This window comes from Belonocnema kinseyi, chromosome 10 (assembly GCF_010883055.1).
Source record: "Belonocnema kinseyi isolate 2016_QV_RU_SX_M_011 chromosome 10, B_treatae_v1, whole genome shotgun sequence".
Classification (NCBI taxonomy): Eukaryota; Metazoa; Arthropoda; class Insecta; order Hymenoptera; family Cynipidae; genus Belonocnema; species Belonocnema kinseyi.
In genome coordinates this window covers 38,832,336-38,856,140 of record NC_046666.1, presented here as the reverse complement: position 1 = coordinate 38,856,140, position 23,805 = coordinate 38,832,336, and the positions used below count along the sequence as shown (strand labels likewise).

The 23,805-nt window shown below is 28.5% G+C and overlaps 1 protein-coding gene across 13 annotated transcripts in view; it reads left to right on the top strand.

The window, feature by feature from the left end:
* LOC117181543 (disks large 1 tumor suppressor protein) overlaps positions 1-23,805 on the top strand; it is a 1,257,521-nt gene that overhangs the window by 747,886 nt on the left and 485,830 nt on the right. For all 13 annotated transcript variants that reach the window (XM_033374344.1, XM_033374348.1, XM_033374350.1 and 10 more), the window contains one exon: positions 22,720-22,755. In XM_033374344.1, coding sequence (XP_033230235.1) covers positions 22,720-22,755 — 36 coding nt within the window. The remainder of the gene's footprint in view (positions 1-22,719; positions 22,756-23,805) is intronic.

Below are 23,805 nucleotides of genomic sequence, written 5' to 3'. Positions count from 1 at the left end.
CAAAAGACAGATGATAAGTCTATGGGATGTAGAATCGAAAGCTTTCCGATAATCAATCCAGGCCATCGATAGGTCACGCTGGTAGAATGCTGCATCTTTGTATATATATATATGCATCTTATATATATATGACTATATTAATTTTAAATTGTACATAAGTGATTCATTAAATTATAATTAAAATTTTTATGAAAACATAAAGTTATTATAAGGTGAATTACAATTAAATAAATTTATTATATTAATGTTTTGATTATGTTAATGATTCAATGTTAAAAAACTTGTTATTTTTAGATTAAAATTAAATAAAACTGTATTTTTATTTTAACGTTATCTAATCAAAATTATTAACGATTTAATATTGGAGCTATATTAATTATAAATTTTACATAATTGAGTGATTGGCCAAATTTTTCTTTTCACGTTTTAGTTATAATAATAATATTTTCATGATTTATATATTTGCAAATTATAAAGCTTAATAATATTATGTTGTACATGCTTATAATTTTTATAATAATATTATATTCATATTTCATATTTTAAAATTATTTACAAATTTAACATTGAATATAATTTCAATACATTTTAAATTGGTTTATTCAATGTTACAGGAATAATTTTTTAAATGTTATCTTAAAATCTATTTTTGTTAAATAATATAAAAAATTATTAAATTAATATATATATATTGAGAAATCATTATGTTTAATAATATCATAATATAAATTAAAATTTAATAATAAAATATCAAAGTACATAAAGATTGAATTTAAATTATTTAATATTTAGCAATATAAATATGTTATTTCCTCTCAGATTATGTAATTAAATATTAGCTTTTACTTTCGTTATAAAAGTTTCTTTTTTTCTTTTAAATACTTGTATTACAATAATATAATTTTTTATGGTGCTTCTGATATTGTGAAATGAGTATTTAAATTCACTTTTCCAAATTATATGTACACATATTTTAATTTTTTTTAACTTAGTTAGAATGCTTATTAATAAATTAAATGTAGAGAAATGCAGTTTCAAAATGAAAATAATTGTGTAATGCTTTTTATGTTGTGAAATGATTGCTTAATTATCAACTGATTTGATCAAAACTCACATTTCCTGGAATTAGTTTACGAGTTTATTAGTAGAGACTAATTTTAGAAATGAAAGTTTAAATTTAAAAAAATGTATTAACTAAAAATTATTTAAAGGTTTTAGTGAGAATTATATTTTAATGCTTCTTATTTTGTAAAATGACTAATTGATATAAGCTGAATATTTTTCTTTTAACATTTAATTCAATAAAGATAAGAATGTATTACCTCAAATTTAAGTAATATAAGTAAAAAATGAAATTATTATTTACTTGTAGATTATATAATAGAACATTGAATATGATTTGCCTGATATAAATCAATTTATTTTTGAAGTACCTCTATTTCCATTAAATAATTTTTCAGAATTATGCTGGTGTGCTGAGATTAATATTTTCATTCAATTTTCAAAAGCATATGTTACATTTTTAAAATTTTTTTCCTTAAAATTAATATTAAGTCACTAAAAAATGAAATTTTTGTAAATAAAATTTAAAATCACTGAAACAAATTATTGGAGACTTTTTATGTTGTGAACCATTCAATTCATTATTAGCTGATAATTTTCTTCACACTTTCTTCATATTGACTTTAATTAGTGACAAAGGTTATTAATAAATAAGACGTATAGAAATGATGTTTCAAAATTTAAAGGAGAATATACACATAATGTAAAAAATTATTTGAATGTTTCGATAAAAATTATTGTTTCATGTTTTTTATTTTGTAAACTGATTAATTCATTATCAACTGATTTTATTAAAAGTGAAATTTTCTGGAATTAGTTTACGAGTTTAAAATTAAATAAAATTTTTATATATAAAAGTTCTAATTAACAAAAATATATAAAGTTAAAGTTATTTGGATGTTTTATGACAGAATTATATTTTAATGGTCTTTCTTTTGTAAAATCGTCAATTCATAATTAGCTAATTAACGTTTTCAGATTATTGAAGTAAATAAAGGTTGAAACTTAGTTCCTGAAATTGAAGTAACATAATTTAATTATTGACTTAAAGGTTCTATAATGGAATATTGAATATGATTTGAATATTAAAAGTTCATTTATATTTTCAATTATATTATTTCAATTAGAGAATTTTTCAAATGATTCTGATGTACTGAAATATGTATTTGCATTGGATTTTTCAAATTATATGGAAATACGTTTGATTTTTTCTGAAATTAGTATCAAAAATTACCAATAAAACGAATTTGCAAAAACAAATTTGATTTTAAAAGAAAATGTAGAGTACAAATTATTTCTATGTTCAACTGAAAATGATTGTTTACTGCTTTTTATGTAATAATTTATGAAGAAATCAATTAATTATTAGATGTCTAATTTTTTCACAACATCAAACTAGATAAAGATTCAATTTTAACTTTTTTTTAAATTAAGTATTTTATGTTGTGCAATAATTTTTTCTTAACATTTTACTACCATATTAAAATTCCAGGATTTTTAAGAAGAAAAAAATTTTCTTTTTTTTTACATCTGGGTAATCTTTTTTTTTAATTTTTAAAGAAATAAGTAAAATAAAGTTATTGAAAAAACTTATGTTAAGAATTATAACAATAGAAACGTCTTAATAATTTCGAAAGCTTTTGAGATAATTTTTTTTAAGCAGTTATGGGAAAATATTGAGCAGTTAATATTTCTGTTTAAAATAATAATTTAAAATTTTTAAGATTTTAAACTTGTTAAAAAAAAATATGGAATATTTTAAGACAATTATTTCTATTTTCCAGAATTTAATTTAAATTTAGGTAAACTTAATTTTATAGGACGTCAAGAGAAGGAAAAATATATAGTTAAGATTTATGGGAAAATTTCAAACGATTTTTTATTAATGAGTTCTAAGAGATTATTACAAAAGATTACAAAAAATTAAAATAACTTTGAAAGGGGTCAAGTGAAGAAATAAATGTTATTCAAGATCCTAGGAAAATTGGGGGTGTTTTAAGGCAGCGTTCTACATTTGAAATAACTTTTCAAAATTTCAAGAAAAATTTCAGAAAGATAAAGATATTTTTAAGAATTTAAGATGCATTGTATACATATATTTAAAAAATTGTCATAAAGACAACCGCAGGATTTCGTCGGGAGCGGGTGCTAATCTGAAAAATTGCACCCGCTCCCACCGAAATCGCGGTAAAATTTTAGCAACAACCACGTCTCACGACTGTGAGATAGGTGGTTACAGTCTGTAACGGAATCAATACGACGCTCCAGCAAAAGCCTCGTGCACCCTAAGAACACAGAGCGACCCAGGGACTACCGCCTTCTGCATTTTTCCCGCAAGTGTTTTAGCATAGTTTTGATATGGAGGGATGCTTTTCAGGCCATTAGCGAGTGAAAGCTTGACACCTCTAAGAGCGCTGATGGTAAGAACGATTAGTTTCACAGAATATTCCGGGTACAGTCGTTGCAACTTCCTTATAAGGTCTCGATGCCTCTCTTTCTTTTCATGCTCCTTGGCTATGATGTTTTTGTCAGCTGGTGCCGAAAAATCGATAACGAACATGGTTCGTTTTTCGAAGTCAAGAAGAACTATGTCAGGCCTCGAGTGAGCAACAGAAACAATTGTCGAGAATATAAAGTTCCAGTATATGCGGCACTTCCCATTCTCATCAATTGACTAGATTTCCCTAGGAGCGTTTAGAGGAGCGATATTAAAGTTCATGCCGTAAGAGTGACAGAGATGGTAATAAAGCACTCTTAGTGCCGCATTGTGCCTTTGAATGTAGGTCGTTCCCGCGTGAGTTGGACAACTAGATAGTATGTGAGCTAAATGCTCGAGGTATGCATAGAACGCCCTGCAGCTATCATCAGGAATGTCTTGGCTTAAAATGTGGCGACGGTATGTTAAGGTGGAAATGACACCGTCTTGGCATGCCAAAATGAAACGCTCCGTACCAGACTTCAATTCGGGCGATTTAAGTAAAGAAAACGTTAGCTCACAAGACATTGACTGATCCTTCACATTTCTGTGAAAGATACCGGGTATCCTCTTATCGAGGAGCTGTTCACGAAAGTTTTTCTCTTGTGCTTTCTTAATCCGGGCTTTAAGGAGTGAGTACTCGAGATAGATAAGATTTGATGCATTTTGCTCACCCCTAATACTGAAGTTATAATACCCCTAATACTGAAGTTAAGTCCGAGTGTTTCAGCAGCCTCCTCCGCTGCTTTGACAAGAAACGCTCCTTTGCCCACTTCTTCGTGATTCCTGACCATTTTAAGAAGGGGGTAAATTCCATTTGCAACTCTATGTGCTGTACCCAGAATAATCCTGTTGTGAAGATATTCAAGACTCAATATTCCGCGACCACCTTGACAGCGTGAGATGTACAGTTGCGAAACGGAAGACTTAAGATGCATGCTTTTGTTCATGTGTGTAACCTTCCTTGTCCCGATATCAAGGGATCTGAGCTCTTTCTTCGTCCATGGAACTACTCCAAATGAATAGAGTACTACCGGGACGGCAAGCATGTTCGTTGCAGATGCTTTGTTCCTCGCCGACAGTTCGAAAGACCAAATCTTCCGGATGAGACGTTTGTATCTGCTTCGGAGTTTATCCTTTATAGATGTCAAATCCTGAATGCGGCTCTGTGGCACGCCCAGGTATGTATAAGTCTCTCCAGCGCAAAGGTGTCGTATGGCGCTTCTATCAACGAGCTCAGGATCTTCAGGGATGCCATTAAGTTTTCCTCGCTTCAAATAAACCTTGGAGCATTTGTCTAACCCAAATTCCATACCATAGATCTTAAGATCGTCCATGTAAAATACATGAGTGACCTTGTACTTTCGACCTGCAGGTTTGCCGTACAAGTGCCCGTCGGAATGGCGAAGTGCTAGAGATAGTGGCAATAATGTAAGGCAAAAGAGGAGTGGGCTCATGGTGTCGCCCTGAAAGACACCTCTCTGAAAGGTAACCTTGTTAGTTGTCACACGATTTTTTCCAGAAGAGATATATATTTATTTATTTTAAAAGGGTTCGAACTTTTCCTATTATTTTGTAACATCCTGTAAAATATTATTTGTAAGAAATTTTTGAAGATTTTAAGCTTAATTTTTTACATTTTAAATTATTTTTCACAATTTCAAGAAAAATTGGATTAATTTAAAAATATTTTTAGGAATTCAAGAGGCTTTGCATAGATTTAAAATATTTGAAACCTTGGAAGGCTAAAATTTTTCTAATAATTTGTAAAGTCCTATAAAATAAAATGTATATTTTTTAAATCTTCTACATTATTTTTTTGACATATCTGAAATATTTAAAAATCTTTTCTAATTATCTCATGAAAATTATAAAATTTATATAATTCTAAAAAAACTGCTAATCCTAAAAATATATTTTTATTTACAAAACGTCTATTAAGTTTTTTAAACTAATACAAAAAAATGTTACGTAACTGCATTTAGGGTGTGGGAAGGTAAAAGGGTTTAAAATAACGTTACATAATATGTGAACAAGAATATAAGTGTTCAGAAAATTTAAAAAAAAAAATTGTTATTAAAAAATTGAGTAAATGATAAAAATGAGTATAAAAGTGAGCGCGCGCGTGCGCGCGTACATAAGAGCGTAGTAAACTAAATAGATGAATTAAACAAAATATTTGGATTTCTTACCAAGAAAGCTTTCAGTTGAATTTTGAGCACCAAAATATGAATTTCCAAAAAATTTTAATTCGATGCAAAATTATTTGAACTTTTAATCCATAAAGACAAATTTTCAATCAAACTTTTTCTACCAAAAAGATGCCTTTGTAACAAATATTGTTAAATTTTCTACACAACATAAAAATTTGTAAATAACATTATAATTGTCAGGAGAGTAGCTTAAAAAATAAAATACAAATACAAATAAATTCCTAACAAGAATATTATATGAGGGCGGTCGCAAAACTTCATTATTTTTCCTGATCAATTTTTCATTGTCCTTGTCATTAATGTTCAAAGACATAAATCTTAAGTTCGTAAAATTTTTAACATAGAATTATTTATAAATGTGATAAAAAATTTTCAAATTGAAAAGAAAAAATTTCAAATTGATTATCTCTGACAGTTATTGAAAATTCCTGTTATAAAAATTCCCTGATTTATGGAAAACCTTTTTTATTAATCCCCGACTTTTCCCTGATACCGATATTTAATTTTCTCATTATATTTTTAAATTATTATTTAATTGAATACATTATTGTAAACATCCGAATTTTGCAATTTTTATAAATTTTCTTTAACTTGAAAATTATTTAATGAAATAATACATTTTTATTGGAAGAGCGTTATAATTTTAAACCTAATATGGTGAAATTTCGTAACAATTTTGATTTTGGAAGTTTATAATTTCTGAGCTGCCTACTACAAGCTTTACGAAATCCTCACAAATCTCCCTGTTTGTATCAAAATCCTATTACGAGGGGCGTTTCTTGATGGGATTCATCATAAGAAACGGATAATACCGAAATCAATTTATCGTCGTCGACAAAAAAAAACAGATATTTCTTCTCAGAAATATGTTCCCTACTTCATAATTCAAAAGTAGCATAGCTACATTTGCACATGAAAAAATTAATTTTTAACAAAGAAAAGTTATTTTTCTACAAAATAGTCAAATTGTCCAATAAATAGTTCAAGTTCGAACCGAATCGTTTAATTTATTCTACCAAATTGTTTAATTCTTAAGCCAAGAAGAGGAGTTTTTAACAACAAAAGTTGAATTTTCAGCCCAAAAATATACAGTTTTAATAAAAAACTTAATTTCAAACCAAAGCAGTTTAATTTTCAATTAAGCAATTGTATTTTTAACTCAAAAAGATTTTAAAAAATCAATTTTCAAGCAGAAAAAATTCCAGTTTCAATCAAAAAACTTAGTTTTCCGAAGAAACGGATTTTTAGAAAACTAGTTATATTTAAAACGAAACACATGAATTTTCAACCAGAAAAGATGAAATTTCCATGTAGAACTTCAATTTTCAACATAAAATAGAATAGTTACATTTTTAGATAAAAAAGTAATTTTTACAAACAAAAGCGAATTTCAAACTAAATTTTTAAATTTTTAAATAATTAGTTTAAATTACACCGAATAGTTCAATTTTCCATCAAATTGTTGAGTTCTCAAATTAAAAAAAAAACAAAAAGTTAAATTTTCAGCCCGAAAATATACATTCTCAACCAAAAAGTTAATTTACGAAAAAATAGTTGAGTTTCCAACTAAAATGATGAATTTTCAACAAAAAAGAAGGAACTTACAAAGTGTTTCAGTTATAAGCCAAGTATTTTATATTTAAAGAAAAATAATTTTCAATGAAATATGCACATAAATTCTAAAATATTCTAATTTTAAGTAAAAAACTGAATTTTCAGTAAACAGTGCACATTAATTTCAAATCAAGCAGTTCCTTGTTTTACCAAATAGGATCAATTTTATACCAATTGGATTTATTTTAAACTGTAAAAGACGAATTTTCACCAAACTACATGGATTTTAAACCAAAAAGGATACATTTCTAATTAAAAATATAAATTAAAAAAAATTAGAATAGTTCAATTTTCAGTAAAGAAAATAGAATATTACCAAAAAAGAAACTAATTTTTGACAAAGTAGTTAAATATAAAATAAAATAGATGATTTGTAAACTAAAATGGTGAATCTTCAAAAAAATTACTTCTCAAGAAGATTAATTTTGTACGAAAAAGATGAATTATCAACAAAATACATACATTTTCAAACAAAATTTTGGATTTTCAACCATATAGTTAAATTTTCAATAAAAAACTATACATTTTCAACCAAAAATGTAACAATTAAATCTTCAGTCAAATAATTTATTTTTAAACCAAAAACGAATGAAATTTTCAAAAAAAATCGTTAACTTTTCAAAGAGATGAATTTTCAAACGAAAGAATTATATTGTTCGTCAAAGTGGTGCGACTTTTCATCAAGTAATTAAAATTTTGATAAGAAAAAGATGACTACTCAACAAAATAGTGGCCTTTTGAAAAAATAATAAAAATTCCAACCGAATAGTAGAATTTTCAACCAAAGAAGATAAATTTCGAATTAAAAATATATGGTAGACTTTTCAACCAAAAAAATTAACTTTTAAACTAGAATATTTGGATTATCTTATCGGGCTCTAATCATTCAAACCGAATTTAATATTACTTTATGATTTAACATAAAAATTTTCAAATCAGTAATTCTGATTCATTCGGAATCGTGTATGTGTGTAGCTCGCATCGAATATTTTTCCTGTGGTCATATGCTTTTACCGTCCTTTTTATGAATTCCTTTTGACCACGATATATTCAGTGTTCACTTGTTATTTACTTCACAACTCACATTTGAATAGGGCTTTTAAATTGAGAATAATTTACGCTAAAAGGTCGAAAAATCGTGTTAAGCTTTCGTGGGCTTTTGAATTTTGTGTACATTCCTCTAGAGAGAGGATGAGAAAAATTCGGTTCTTATAGTTAGAAAAATCGAGATTTTGTATTTAAAACATTCCCTTACCCAATCAAAACATTTATTTTAATAAATTGAGAGTCAATACGAAATTATTCATATAATAATTACTTTTCATATAAAAATATAAATGTTCTGTAATTTAATTCAAATGTTAACATATGTATTTATGTTTTTTGTATGCTTTTAGAACTTTTAATTTTTATAGCGATTGTATTTACAACTCTGGAATTATGAAGTAGGGATCATATGTCTGAGATGAAATATCTGGATTTTTTTGTTGGCGACGAAAAATTGATTTGGTCTCTTACGGTGAATCCCATCAGGACACGCCCCTCATAATAGGATTTTGATACAAACAGGGAGATATGTAAGGATTTCGTAAAGCTTGTAGTAGGCGGCTCAAAAATCATAAACTTCTAAAATAAAAATTGTTAAGAAATTTTACCGTAATAGGTTTAAAATTATAACGTTGTAACAATAAAAATTGCATTATTTTATTAAATAATTTTCAAGTTAAAGAAAATTGATAAAGATGGTAGAATTCGGAAGTTTACAGTTATATATTCAATTAAATAATCATTTAAAAATATAATGAGAAAATTGACAATCGATATCATGGAAAAGTCAGGGATTAAAAAAAAATCTTACAGAAATCAGGGAATTTTTATAACAGGAATTTTAAATAACTGTTAGGGATAATCAATTTGAAATTTTTTATTTTTTATTTCTATTCCATTTTTTTAGCTCCTCTCCTTACAATTATAATGTTATTTTCAAAATTTTATTTTTAATAGAACATTTAACCATTTTTGTTACAACGGCTTTTTTTGATACAAAATTAAACAGTTTTATTGAAACTTCCTCTTTATGGATTAAAAATTTAACTAATTTTGTATCAAATTAAATTTTATTGGAAATTCATATTTCGGGGTTCAAAATTCAACTGAAATCTTTCTTGGTAAAAAATCCAAATATTTGGTTTAATTCATCTTTTTAGTTGAAAACTGCATCTCTTTTATTAGAAATTTGATCTTTTTTGGTTAAAAATTCAACTGGTTGGTAAAAATTAATATTCTTTGACGATTTAATTATTATGTTGAATATTGATTTTTATTGGTTTCATTCAACTGTTTTTATTTCAAAATAAAATATTTTTTAGTTAAAATATCTACGATTCTATTAATCATTGAACATTCATCTTTCTGGTTTGAAAATTTAACTATTTAGTTGAAGGTTCAACCACTTTGTTAAAAACTAATTTTTTGTTAATGATTAATCTTTTTAGTTGCAAATTAATCCCTTTTGTTAAAAAATCGTTTTTCTTTTTGTTGAAAATCGTTATTTTATACTGAAAATTAAACTATTCCGATTGAAGATTCACCATTTTAGTTGGAAATGTGATATAACTTTTTCTTGTAGCTTGAAATTTTATCTTTCTTGGTTAAAAATACGACTTATTGGTTGAAAATGAGTTTTATTCTGAAAATTCATTTTTATGCGTTAAAAATTTAACTGATTTACAGGAAATTTATCTTTCGGATTGAATTATCAACAATTTGGATAAACTATGTTTAGTTTCTTTACTGCGATTTTGTTGCTGTTGAAAATTCGTATGTTTGTTGAAAATTTATCAGTTCAATTAAAAATTTACCTCTGGTTGGAAATTTTACTATTTTTTGGTAAACTAGCTATTTTTGTTAAAAATTAATGTTTTTACTGAAAATTTAACTTTTCCATTTATAGTTTCAAATTATATTTTTTAGTTCAAAATTTAACAATTTGTTTTAAAATTACTGTATTTTGTTAACAATGATACTTTTTGGTATGAAATTCCTCTTTGTTTGAAATTCATATCTTTTGATAGAAATTTCATCTTATTTAGTTCAAATATCAAATATTATATTTTTTGTTGAAAAATTATCTTTGTAAGTTGTGAATTGAACTATTTTGTTAGAAATTAAACTGTGATGTTAAAAATTTAATTAATAATTTGAAAAATCAACTCTTGGGTTTGAAAATTTAACCATTTTATTGAAAATGCAAGTATTTTTGGTAGGATTTCAATCTTTTCGTTGAGAATTGAACTTTTTAGTTGAAAATTTATTTATTTTGTTGAAAATTTATTTATTTTTTTGAACATTTATTCATTTTGTTGAAAATTTATTTATTTTGTTGAAAATTCGTTTTTTTTAATGAAATATCAAGCATTATATTTCTCGTTAATAATTCATCTTTTTGTTGAAATTTTAACTGTCTTTTCTGAAATTCATCTTTTCGGCTTAAAAATTTAACAATTTTGTTGAAAATGTAACTATGTGTGGTTGAAGTTTTAAGTTTTTTATTAATAATTCGACCATTTAGTTGAAAATTCAACTATTTGGTTATAAATGCAACTTTTTGATGAAAAATTCTTTTTTTTTTGTTGAAAACATAACTATTTTGTTTAAAATTTACCTGTTTTGATTGAAGATAATATTTTTCATTTGAAAATTCGACTATTTGATTAAAGATTCATCTTTGTAGGTTGGGAAATTCAACAATTTGGTAACAAATTCTACTATTTTGATGAACACTTAATTATTTTGTTTTATATTAACCTCTTTTGATATAAAAAAGTCATCTGTTCGATCAAAAATTCAACTAATTGGTTAAAAATTCATCTTTTATGGAAGAAAAGTCAATTTTTGGTTAAAATAAATAAACACATTTTTACTTTTACTATGTACAAACTTTTGGTGTGCATATTTTCTGATAAACTTAAGATATTCATTTAATCTATTGTACAATAAGATTAAAATTACTTGAATAGATTTGACTAAAATACTTGTTAGCATCATTAATTCATTTTGGCAAAAGTGTTAGATAGCACCCTATGGTTTTAGCTTCAAGAATTTTTTTATTCTTTACATTAAATATTCCATGTTGAAAATCTTTTAGAATAAAAAATCTGGCCTTTGAATATTAATGATCAGGGAGAATGGAAAATTTATTTGATATAAATCAGGGAAAAGGTAGGGCTTTTTAAAAATAATGTTTCTTGGCCACCGTGTATTACTTATCCGACTTTAAAATTAGGAGCAAACATTGCTTTTTTTCAATTAAAATTTTTTAATGAACCTTTTTCATTGACATGAGTGAGGTTTGAATTACAATCTACGAAATTCGGTTTGGGAGAACACTGTCTATACGGACTGAGATAATTCAACAGTAGGAGGGTCGAGTGTGTCTCTTGTTACAACGATACTACAGGCCACTTCATTATCAGATACCTATCGATGCATTCTCGTATATCTGTGTACCCAGGCAAAACTACATCGCCCCACTGTTTACATAAATTGCCACCCTCCATGATAAACGTATAATTTTCTAGTGATTATCGAAATTAATTACAAAATCGGAGTTGAGACATGCCAACCCGGCAAGTCACATTGGCGGCATCTCTGATTGGGAAAAATTTGAAGTATGAAAAAAATTGCGGCAATTCTCATTTTTTTCAATTTAAATTTCACAAAAAATTAGCAAAATAGGCAAGTCAGACATGCGATAAATTAGAATTGGGCATCTCTCATTCGTAAAAATTTGAAGTTCAGAGAACAAAAAATTGGAAGAATGGTGGCAAGTCATTCTGCAGCAACTATCATTGCAAGAACTCTTATTTCGAAAAATTCGGATTTCACAAAGAATGGGGAAAATAGGCAAGACACATATGCGATGAATTAGGTTGGGGCATCTTTTATTCAGAAAATTTCAAAGTAAAAAAATGGCGAAAGAATGGCAAGTCAGATTGTTGCAACTTTCATTGTGGGATCTCTTATTACCAAAAAAAAAATTAAAGTCCACAAAAAATTGGCACAAATGGGCAAGTCGCATATGCGACGAATTACGTTTGGGCAGCTCTCATTCGGAAAAATTCAAAGTAAACGAAAAATTGGCAAAAAGATGATATATCAGATCGCGGCAACTTTCATTGTGACAACTCTATTTTCGAAAAAAATTGAATTTCACAAAAAATGGATATCTCTTATTCGGAACAATTTAAAGTCCAGAAATAATAAAATTTGGAATTTTTAAATTAAATTTTTGATTTAATTAAATTAAAATTTAATACAAATTTAATTTAATTTAATCAAATTTATTACAAATTTAATTAAATTAAATTTGTAAATTAAAAAAATAACTGTGCAGCAACTGTCATCGCAACAAATCTCAGTTCGAAAAATTAGAATTTCACAAAAAATTGGCAAAATAGGCAAATCACACACGCGACGAATTAGGTTTCGGCATTTCTCATTCGAAAAATTTTAAAGTCCAAAAAAATTGGCAAAAGTGCGGTAAGATACCCTTCTGATTAGTCACAAAAATAATACAGTTAACACACCTACCCCTTACCAACGTCTCGTGGGGTCGGAAAAATACCATTGTGATAGGTCACGGAAATAATTTATGTGACCTCACTACTTTTTGATAATTTTTTGTAAACTTCACATTTTTTAGAGTTTCGTAGCTCCGAGTATACCCTTATAGTTTCGTGCAGGTTTCCGTCTGTCCGCCGTACTCATTCCCAAGCAGAGTAATTGCGAGGAAGTGAAAAGAAATGATAGGAGGAAAATTAATGGAATTAAAGGAAATAAAGATTGTGGAATTAGGGTAAGGGAGACTAGAGGAAGCAGGAAAAGTAGCTAATTATGAAGGGAGGAAGTAGGGCAAGTTATGGAAGAGAAATAAAAGGGGTGGGGAATGCGAGAAGAAATGGGGAATTGGAAAATTAGGGGGAGTGAGCGGAAGGGAAATGTTGGCTGGTGAAGTTACAAAAAAAGGAAGTAGGCAAGGGTGAAGTTGGAAAAGTGTGAGAAAGCGAAGTTTTTAATGTTGGGAGGGGAAGTACGGGTGAGAGAGGAAGTAGGAGAACTGTGGAGGGGGATGTGCGGGAAAGTTAAGGGAGGGAGAGTAGTGGATACGGTGGGGAGAGGAAGTAGAAGAAATGTGAAGATGGAGGTGCGGGAAATTATGAAAGGAGAGAAGGGAGTTTGGTGGCGAGGACATAATGGACGAGAGGGAAACTGATGGAAAAGGAAGTGAGAGAAAAAATGGGCGGGAAACTAAAAGAAATCAAGGGAAATTAGAAGAAATGTGGGGAAGGGATCCAGGGAAAGTGAAGAGAAATGTGGAGACTGGGGGAGAAAAAATTAAGGAGGGCAAGCAAAGGAATGGAGGGAAGAAGAACTGGGAGATATTAGGTGAGGATAAAAAGGGATTAATAGGGGAAATGAGGGAAGGAGAACTGAACTGGTAGGGGATGAGGGGAAATGAGGAGTTGCGAAGAGAGGTAGAAAGTGTGGTATGGAGAATTAGGGCTAGCGGTTTGTTAACTGGAGAAGGGAGGAAAGGGGAACGTATAAGAGTAATTAATCTTCTTGTTCAAGAAAGTAACTTTTTAGTTCCTTTCGGCTTGAAATTTACACTTTTTTTATTAAAAATACAAATTTTTGGTTAAAAAACAGTTTCCTTTTGAAAGTTCACTATGTTTGTTTCTTGACTAAGAAACCTTATTTGTTCGAAAATTCGTCTTTTTGGTAAAAATGTATCGGTTTGTTTGGAAAGTAATGTATTTTGTTAACAATTGGACCTTTCGGTCTGAAATTCGTCTTTCTGTATTTGAAATTCTTACCTTTTGGTAAAAAATTCACTTTTTTGGTTAAAATGTCAACTATTACATTTTTTATTGGAAAATTATATGTTTAGGTTGAAAATTAAACTATTTTGTTGAAAATATTGAAAATTCATCTGTTCGGTTGTGAATGTGGCTATTTTTCTGGAAATCTTTTCTTTTTTTTTGTTAAAATGCAATTGCTTGGTTAAAAATAATTCTGTTTTGTTAAATTCGACTGTTTTGTAAAAAATTCGACTTCTTGTTTAAAAATTCAACAAATTGGTAGAAAATCAAACCATTTGTTGGAAAAAAATTTAACGTTAAACTATTTGGTACAAAATTGAACTATTGGGTTAAAACTTAAAATATTTATTTTAAAACTTAGCTGTTTTGTTCAAGTTCGTTTTTTGTCATGCTTAAAAATGTATCTTTTTGTTTTAAAATGTAACTATTCCAGTTTCGTTGAAAACTTTTCTTTTATAAGTTGAAAATCCAACTTCAAGACAGAAATTTGATCTATTTTGTTGAAAATTTCTTGTTTAGAAAATTGATCATCTTGGTGAAAAATTTATCTTCGTAGTTTTAAAGGCAGCAGTTTGGTAAAAAATCTACTATTTGGTTAACAATTTAATTAGTTCATTGTAAATGCAACTATTTTGCTAAAGCCCCCCGTCCTTCAGTGTCACGAAATATGCAGACCCTCACTTAATCTGTTACTAATAATTTTGAAAAAGCAAAAATATTTTTTGAAGTGGTAGATTGAGTTTCAAAAATCCAACGGGCTTACCTGATTTTCCCATAAAATACTAGACTCGACAGTGAAAATGCCAACATAAAGCATTCGTTGTTCCTGGCCGCGGTGGACATTTACCGTTATTAATTTGTTTGTATCGAACCGAATTTTTATCTTTATTTATATTTTGTCACCATTTTGTGTCGCTCCCAACGGGATGACATATTCGACAGGAAGAGGGACGATGTTTCGCCCAACAGAGCGAGGGGCACGTTTCAACGTGGGTTGGCTAGCCAGCCTATATTGTCCTCATAAATCTAACAATGCGGTCCGGAATTAACCCCGCGACTGCCGGCTCTCCTTCCGACACCAAGCGACCTCCACATCCGATAAAATGGTACCTACCCGTTTCATAAACTTCGGATATTATTTATCCCAATTTAATAAACCACCTCCATACCGATCCCTTGTCAAGTTTCCTTTTTCCTACACTTTCACTTCTCCCCTATCTCATTCTCATTTTACCATTCTTCCACATCCATTCGGTCGTTCTTTCTTATTCCCCTAGAATCTTTGCCACATTGCCAGCTTTCCTTATCTTTAATTCCTCTCCTACATCCTTCCCATAAATGCTTTATCCTCACACACACACACACACACACACACACACATTCTGCACTTTCTATTATTATTCTATTCCTGATATACCCCTCCCTTAACTTTTTACTCTATTGATACTTTATTCTGTGCACTCACACTTTCTGCACTTTCCGTTATCTTTCTTTTCCCAATAAACCCCCTCCCTTACCTCTTTTCCGAATCTAAATCTCGCTATTCTGGTCCATCATCTCTCTCTATCTCTCTCTTCATCTCTTTTCTAAATACTTTAGTGCTCCTTCTCGTTCTAATCAGCTCATACCATCTATTATATTTTGATTCCATAACAATTGTCCATCTTTCAATTAATTGTCTTTCTCTGTCCCTTCCCTCCGATTCTTCTTAGCTTACTCCATTTCCCTCTCCTATATCTGTAGCACTAAAAAATTCTCTCTTTTGTTCTTCCCATCTTCTTAGTTCTACCTCCTTCCATCTCCTTTTTTCTACCTCCTTCACTAATTTTTCACTAATTTTTTCACTAATTTTTTCACTAATTTTTTCACTAATTTCCTCCCTTTCTCTTCCATTCAGTCTACCCCTAGCGTCTACCTTATATACCTTTCTTGTAAACTCTTTATCTCTTTCCTTTCCTTCAATCCCCACATCTCCACTCTATAACTTAATGACGGCCATATCAGCTCATCAAATAACAACATTCTCCTACTCCAATCTTTCTTGAACCTTCTTTTTCCTATTTCGCATATCTTTTTTTATTATCCCTAACGCTTTCTTTATCCTTCCTCTCATTATAGCTATATGATCTCCATTCATTTGAAAGATATATCCCAAACATTTAAACTCCTTAACCTCTTGTCTATCTCTATCTCAAGCTCTATCTTTCTTTCTCAACTTGTTTCTTCAATCTCTCCGACAAAACAGTAACATATACTTTATACAATGTTGGCATCAGCGTCACTTTCCTATAATCTTTTACCTGCTTCCCATTGCATGTCTTCAATATTGGTACCACTACTCGTTTCTTCTACAACTCTGGCCACCCCTTTCCTCTCCATACTCTATTGCACAGTATCCATACCCATTTCTTTATCTCCCCCCCCCCCTCCGCCACAGCCATATTTTCGGACTTTATTTGGAATCTTATCTATACCAGGTGCCTTTCCATCTTTCATTATTCCTAACACCTTGACTATTTCTACCCTTAAGGCGCAGCCCTTAAACTACTTTAGCATTTTTTAGCTATATTTTATGCCTCCCTCCAAAAAACTTACGTAGTCCAAAATCCTCTCAAAACAAGGTAACTGGAGTGTTTTTGCATGAAAATAGGGGAATGATAGGGGAATAAATTCTCTTCAATAAAATATAATTCACAAAATAGTTGAATTTTCAAGGAAAAAAGATGTTCGACTGAAAGAGATAAATTTCCATCTAAAAAAAAAAAACAATTTTCAACATAAGACTTAAATTTTCAAACTATAAATCGAATTTTATATGAATCATTTAAGTTTTGCATCCGAAAAGATGAACTTTGAAGAAAAAATATCATTTACAATCAGAAGGATGAACTTTGAACAAAATGGTTGACTTTTCAACCAACCACGATAGATTTCAACCAAAGGGTCAAATTTTCAATTTAAAAGGAAATTGAACTTTAAACAAAAATAGTATAATTTACAAACCAATAGTTAAATTTTATTGCCAAAAGGATTATTTTTTGAGAAGACAGTTAAATTTTCAACATAATAGTTGATTTTCAAGTAAGAAATATGAATTTTAAAGCAAAAATGATTACTTTTCTATCATAACAGATGAAATTCTAATCAAAAAAGACGAATTTTCGACAAAACAGTTTAATTTTCGACCAGAATAAATTAAATTTTAAGAAAATAGTTGATTTTCTTACAAAAAAGTTACATTATCAACATGAAAACACGAATTTCCAGTCAAAAAGTTTATTTTCAACCAAACTGTTAAATATTCTACCAAGTTATTTAAGCTTTAAGCCAAAAAGATGAAATTACTACAAAAAGATTTCAGAAAATGTGAATTTTCAAGAAAAAAGTTCATTTTTAACCAAAAGATAACGAATTTTCAAAGAACGTACTTAAGTTTTTAACCAAAGAAATGAATGGTTAATCAAGAAAGATTTTGAAACTAAAAAAGATCAATTTTTAACAACCAAAAAAAGGATATGTGAGATTTTTAAACCGAAAAATTAATTTGCAATGAAAAATACGAATTTTCTACAATGCAGTTACATTTTTACTAAACTGTTGAATTTTGTAGTCAAATACACGAGTTTTCAGCAAAACAGTTAAATTTTGAAGCCAAAAGGACGAATTTTTAATTCAATAAAATTAATTAATTTTTAACAAGATAATTACATATTCAATCAATCAGATAAATTTTCACAAAAATGATTATTCTTCAACTAAAAAAAATCATATTTTTTAACATAGTAGTTCAACCTTCAATCAAGTATTGGAACTTCCAACCAAAGGCATGCATTTCCAAGTTAAATAATAAATACATTAAAAATATTTACTTTTACAACAAAAGAGATTTAACAAAATAGTTTAACTTTTAGCCAATTATTTAAATTTTTAACTAAATAGATGAATTTTCTGCGCACAAGACGAATTTTTAACTTATATAAAATAAAAAAATGTTTTTAAAAATAGCAAAATATATTTTAACAAACGAGTGACGTTTGCAACCACACATAAATTTTTTACTTAAATTACGAATATTTAACCTGGAAATAGGAGTTTTTAACCAAATAGTTGATCTTTTAGCCAAGCAATTTAATTTTCAACCAAAAAAAGAATTCTCAGTGTAAAACATAGTAGCCGGTATTCCACACAAAAATAATTTTTATTTTAAATCAGAAATAGTTGAATTCATGCAAAAATACGATTTTTCAACAACATTCTACCGACATAACTAAGATCTTTTTAATTAACATCTTACCTGATCCACAGACAAAAAGGCCAATTTTCTACACAGCAGTTGAATTTTTAACAAAAAAAAATGTAATTTTCAACTAAATAGTTAAATTTGGTAGCAAAATATTATAATATTATTATAAAATTCGTCAAAAAGACGAATTTCATTCAAAGCAGATTAATTTTCGACAAAAAAATTTAATTTTAAACCAAATGGTTATATATACTAAGAAAATGTTATTTTATTATAATAATATATTATAAAATATTTTATCGAATTTACGGAATGTTTAATAGATAATTAAATGTTCTACCAGAAAATATGAAATCTCAACAAAAAACACAATGTTCAACTTTTCAACCCAAAAGTGCGAACTTTTAAGCAAAAATAGTTTTATTTCTTATTGGTGAAAAGAGGAGAAAATAGAAAGAGTTGTGAAGTCTGCGATAAATAAATATGAATTTTTTCTTATTAAATAAAGTTCATTTTTCTCTATTTTTTAGATAAAAATTCATAAAGCTTAGAGCATTTTCAAAATTTTTAAACCATTTTTTTCAAGATGTGAAAAGTGTATGTACGGCTATTCGCAGTATTCGGAAATTCGTACAATTTATCCATATGACACAAGCTATGAAAAAAATAAATAGACAAAAAGAGAGTTACAAATTTTGTTATTAATCATCTTTTTGATAAAACGAGTAGTTTTTGTTCGAATCGTGGAAAATGATATTACAAATAAAAGAATTCAATTTTGGGACTAAAAGATACAAGGTTAAATAAAATGTTAAATAACAAAATTGTCTCTATATTAAATCTCTCAATTTGTTCTTAACCTTTTTTTCTCATGAGGCACGTGGTAATAATGCGTTCGTTAAAACCGAATAAGCTATAGCAAAAGAGAATTCACAATTACACACAGTGGGTCGGTCTAAGCAAAATTTTAGTCCCTGTAAGTTCGTTGAATTAGTACAGGATTAAATATTTATTATAATTTATAATAATATTCATAGTCAATTATATTAATTTTAACATTAATCTGAATTAATGCAGAATTAAATTCCTAAATTTAATAGATAATGGCATTTTTTATAAGCATGATTTGCCCGCCAAATTATTTAAAAACTTTGGAAGCATTTTAATGTTTCGAAAATTTCATGAATATATTTTAAAGTAAAAATTCCAGATTTATTTTTATACTGCCTCTATTCTCTTTTTCACCTACTCTCTCATAAATATTGTTTTTTACGGATTTCGTTAAGCCTATTGATATGTGAACTGGATAGGATTTCCTGTCAAAGAATAAAAAGCAAGTGCGAGTGGATCAGCTGGATTCTGCCCGGGGGCAAATATTTGTATTTTTTTCATATCGAGTGAGTTCGAACGTGAACCGCGTCATTCAATCGATGGGACTATCGGATCCAATCCTCTCGTCGAGACCTAGAAGAAATTTCTTCGTTTTTTGCAGTTACGAGGATAATCCGATCTGCGAAGCTGAATTTCAAAGTACCTCGTTATGAATTTTCACTCTCCGAGCAACCACATATTTATTTTTCAGCAAAATTATTATTAGAAGGGTCTATTATTAGAAGGAGCCTAATTTACTTTAAAAGAAATTAATCCAAATAGGAGCCAGACGCCTACAAAAAAGCATTTCGTAGCCTATTAAGTCGATAATTAAGTCGTTCAAATCTTCCCCTCCCATATTCTCCCTCCCCTACTTTCCCCTACTTCCCCTCCCTATATTTCAAACTTCATTTCCTTCTCTCTTCCCCAACCACTTCCTACACTTCTCCCTCTCCCCACTTCCCCAGCCAACACTCTCCTATCCCTACTTTCGCACCACAGATTTCCCCTCACTTCTCAAACCCTCATTTTCACTCCCCTCACTTTCTTTAATCCTCCTCCCATCACTCCCTGTACATTCTCTACCCACTTTTCTTCTGGTGTTGCGAACTGCCCCTCCCTTCACTTTTCTTCCAACAATTTCCCCTCACTTCCACTACTTCCATTCCCGCCATTCTCCCCATTTCTCCTATTTCTCTCCCCTAATTTCTCCTATTTCCCCTCCCCACATTTTCACTAATTCTCCTCTCATCATTTCCCCTTTAAATTTCATCTTTGGAAAAAAGGACTTGAGTGTACTAAAAAGTGAAAAGGTGACCCATTCAAACCGAAAAAGTTTAAAAAAATAAATAATGTTTTTTTTTATTTAAAATAATTAAAAATTATTCGATACAATTTATAAGAATTGCGATTCAATTTTGCTGAATTCAGGATACATTTTAAAAAATCCATGAGTTCACTAGATTCGAGTGAATTTAGAGGTATTTAGGGAAAATGAGAACAATTCCAAGAAATGAATAGAAATTGTAAATGAATTTATAAAAAATCTAGTGAAATGAAAAAAAAAATTCTATTCAAACTGTTCCACTGATTTTAATAAAATTGGTGTGAATTTAGAAGAATTCATGGGAATTCTGGAGAATTTGAAAGAATCCGAGGTGCATTTGAAAGACGTCAGAATAAATTTTTAAGAATAAATTTTTTTGAATTCATTTAATTAAGTAGGATTGAAAATGATTCAAGAGACTTTGATTAAGTTGATAAGAATTTGCAAGAATATAATTGAAGTAAGTTATACGAAAAAAAATTTTCATCGAATTGCGTAACATTCGTGTGAACAGAATTTAGGGCAAATTCAACAGAATTAAAGTCAACTAAAAAAATTTTCTTAAAAAAGACCAACAAATTAAATAAAATTCATATGGTTTCGGCGAAGTTAATGAAAGTGAGAAAAATTTGATTAAATGTATACAATTTCACGGTGAATTAAAACAAAAAATCAAGTGAATTAAAAAAAATATAAAAATGAAGAAAATCCACTGATTTCAGTCAAATTTGAGTGAATTTAGAAGATTTTAAAGAATTCTAGAAAATTTGATGATGCCTAAGAATTACACAGAGACGGCGTCAGAGTTAATAACAAAAATTATTTGTTTAAATGCATTAAATATTTAATTTAGTAGAATGGAGTGAGATTAGAATATTTTATGTGATTTAAACAAACTTCAGCGATCGTTAAAAAAATCATGAGAATTCCAAAGAATTGAAAAAAATTATAATAATGCAGGATAAATTAATAATAATTCTGGATGAATTACCCTGAATTCAAATGAGTAGAAAAATTTAAAGTAATCGAAAACATTTAACTCATTTCAGGCAAATCGAAATGAATATAGAAGAATTAAAGGAAATTCAAGAGACTTTGATAAAATTCATAAGAATTGGAAATAATATAATTCAACGAAATTTCAGAAATCAAATTTTTTTACCAAATTGAGTTGAATATGAGTGAACGGAATTCAGGGCAATTCAACAGAATTTAAGGCGATTAAAATCAAATTTTTGTAAAACCTGAAAATGAAATAAAATTTAAGTGGATTCAAGTATATTGAAGTTGTATGTGAATTTAGAAGAACTCCAGACAAATTAATGAGAATTCCGGGTGAATCCGAAATAAATTTAAAAAGTCAAAATGTTCCATTGATTTCAGAACAATTGGATTGACTTTAAAAGGATTCAAGGGAATTAAACAGAGATTTATGAAATTCATACGATATCACTATAAATAAAAATTAATTGAAGTGAATAGAGCAATATTTTTAAAATGCAAAGAAATCCCTTGCATTCAGATAAATGAGAGTGAATAGAATTATTGAACAAAAATTTCATAAAATGCGTAAGGATTCAAGGCTACTTTAAAGGTATTTAGGGTAAGTTAAAAACATTGAAAATAAAAAAGAGATTATTTGAGTTCAGTGGATTTCAAGAAAATCTCAAGTAATTTAGGGTGAAATCGGAATAATGTAAAGGATTATAAAAAATTTCAAAAAATTGAAAAGTCCTTGGATTCTCTGTTTTAATTTGCTGAAAAGGAGTGACTTTGATTTTTTTATTTCTTTAAAGAAGTAACGAAAGTTATTTTAAAAATTGTCAAAGTGACTATAAAAACTTTATTTTTAAAAAGTTATTGAAAAAATATCTCAGGAAAAGAAGTGACTTAAAATCACTTGAGTGACTATGTGGCTGTCCTGGTCGTTAATCGCAAAATATTATAAACAAAAATAAAAATATATTATAATTACAATTTTAATTGTAAGTAATAATTCACATTGTTAATTAAAACCTTTTTTATTACAGAGTCACGACAGTTGGCAAGGGCACGACAGCGATCAGGTAAGAATCAATTTTTTATCCCAAAATCGTGTAGGGTTCTGTTCGGAATTTTCGTTCTATTTTGTTCAAACATAAAAAATGGTGTTTTTTGAATCAAAGATACATATTTTCTGTAAGATATCAAAAAATTGATAAAAAATATTATAATCCAATGCATAACAAAACGGAACGAAATTTTCATTCAGGCCATCAAAAATTCTACTTTTATCCGCTTCGCAAATCGTTCACGCTTTCGCATGCTGCATTTGTATATTTCAATCACTGCATTTAAAAAATTTCAAATTTTTGAAACAAAATTGCACAATTTAGGGAATTTCTGTAAGAAACAAGTAGTTAGATGTTAGTCATTTATGGATACAAATTCCTACCTTATCGACTTTTTTGACCATTCCATTTCTATACAGCTAAAGTGGTTCATATCCGTGCTAAGTTTCTGTAATCTTCTCCAAGGGGTCCTTTCAACTTCAATGCTACTCATCATATCAAATATTCATTTCTTGTAAACATTTTCAAGATTTTATTTTGATTAGTCCTTGCACTTTTTACGGCTCAATATATAGTTGATAGAGAACAAGGCAAAATTGAAATAAAATCTTGAAGCTGTTTACTAAAAACAAATACTCGATATGATAAATAAACTTTTAATTGTTTACGAGAAATTGATTTCTCAGAATTGCGAAATATAATTGTGTGACGCCACTGGGTTTCTTCGAGAAGTTTCTAGAAACTTAGCGTGGACATGAACCAGTTAAGATGTAGAATTTTCTCGAAGTCGCTAAGGTAGGGATTTGTATCCAGAAACGCCCTTTCGCATGTACTAAAATATTTTAAGTGACTTTCATTTTTTTAGGATAAATACATTATAGTCAATTTCTCAAATAAACCTATCACATCATTTACTTTTCTTTCAATAAATTAACTTGTGGATCAACCTCTAATGAATTAAGGTCTATACGAGGGTAGTTCAATAAGTCCTTAGAATGAAGTATAAAAACAATTTTTTTTGGGTAAATTTTTTTTTATTTTTCAACATAATCTCCTTGGAGCTCT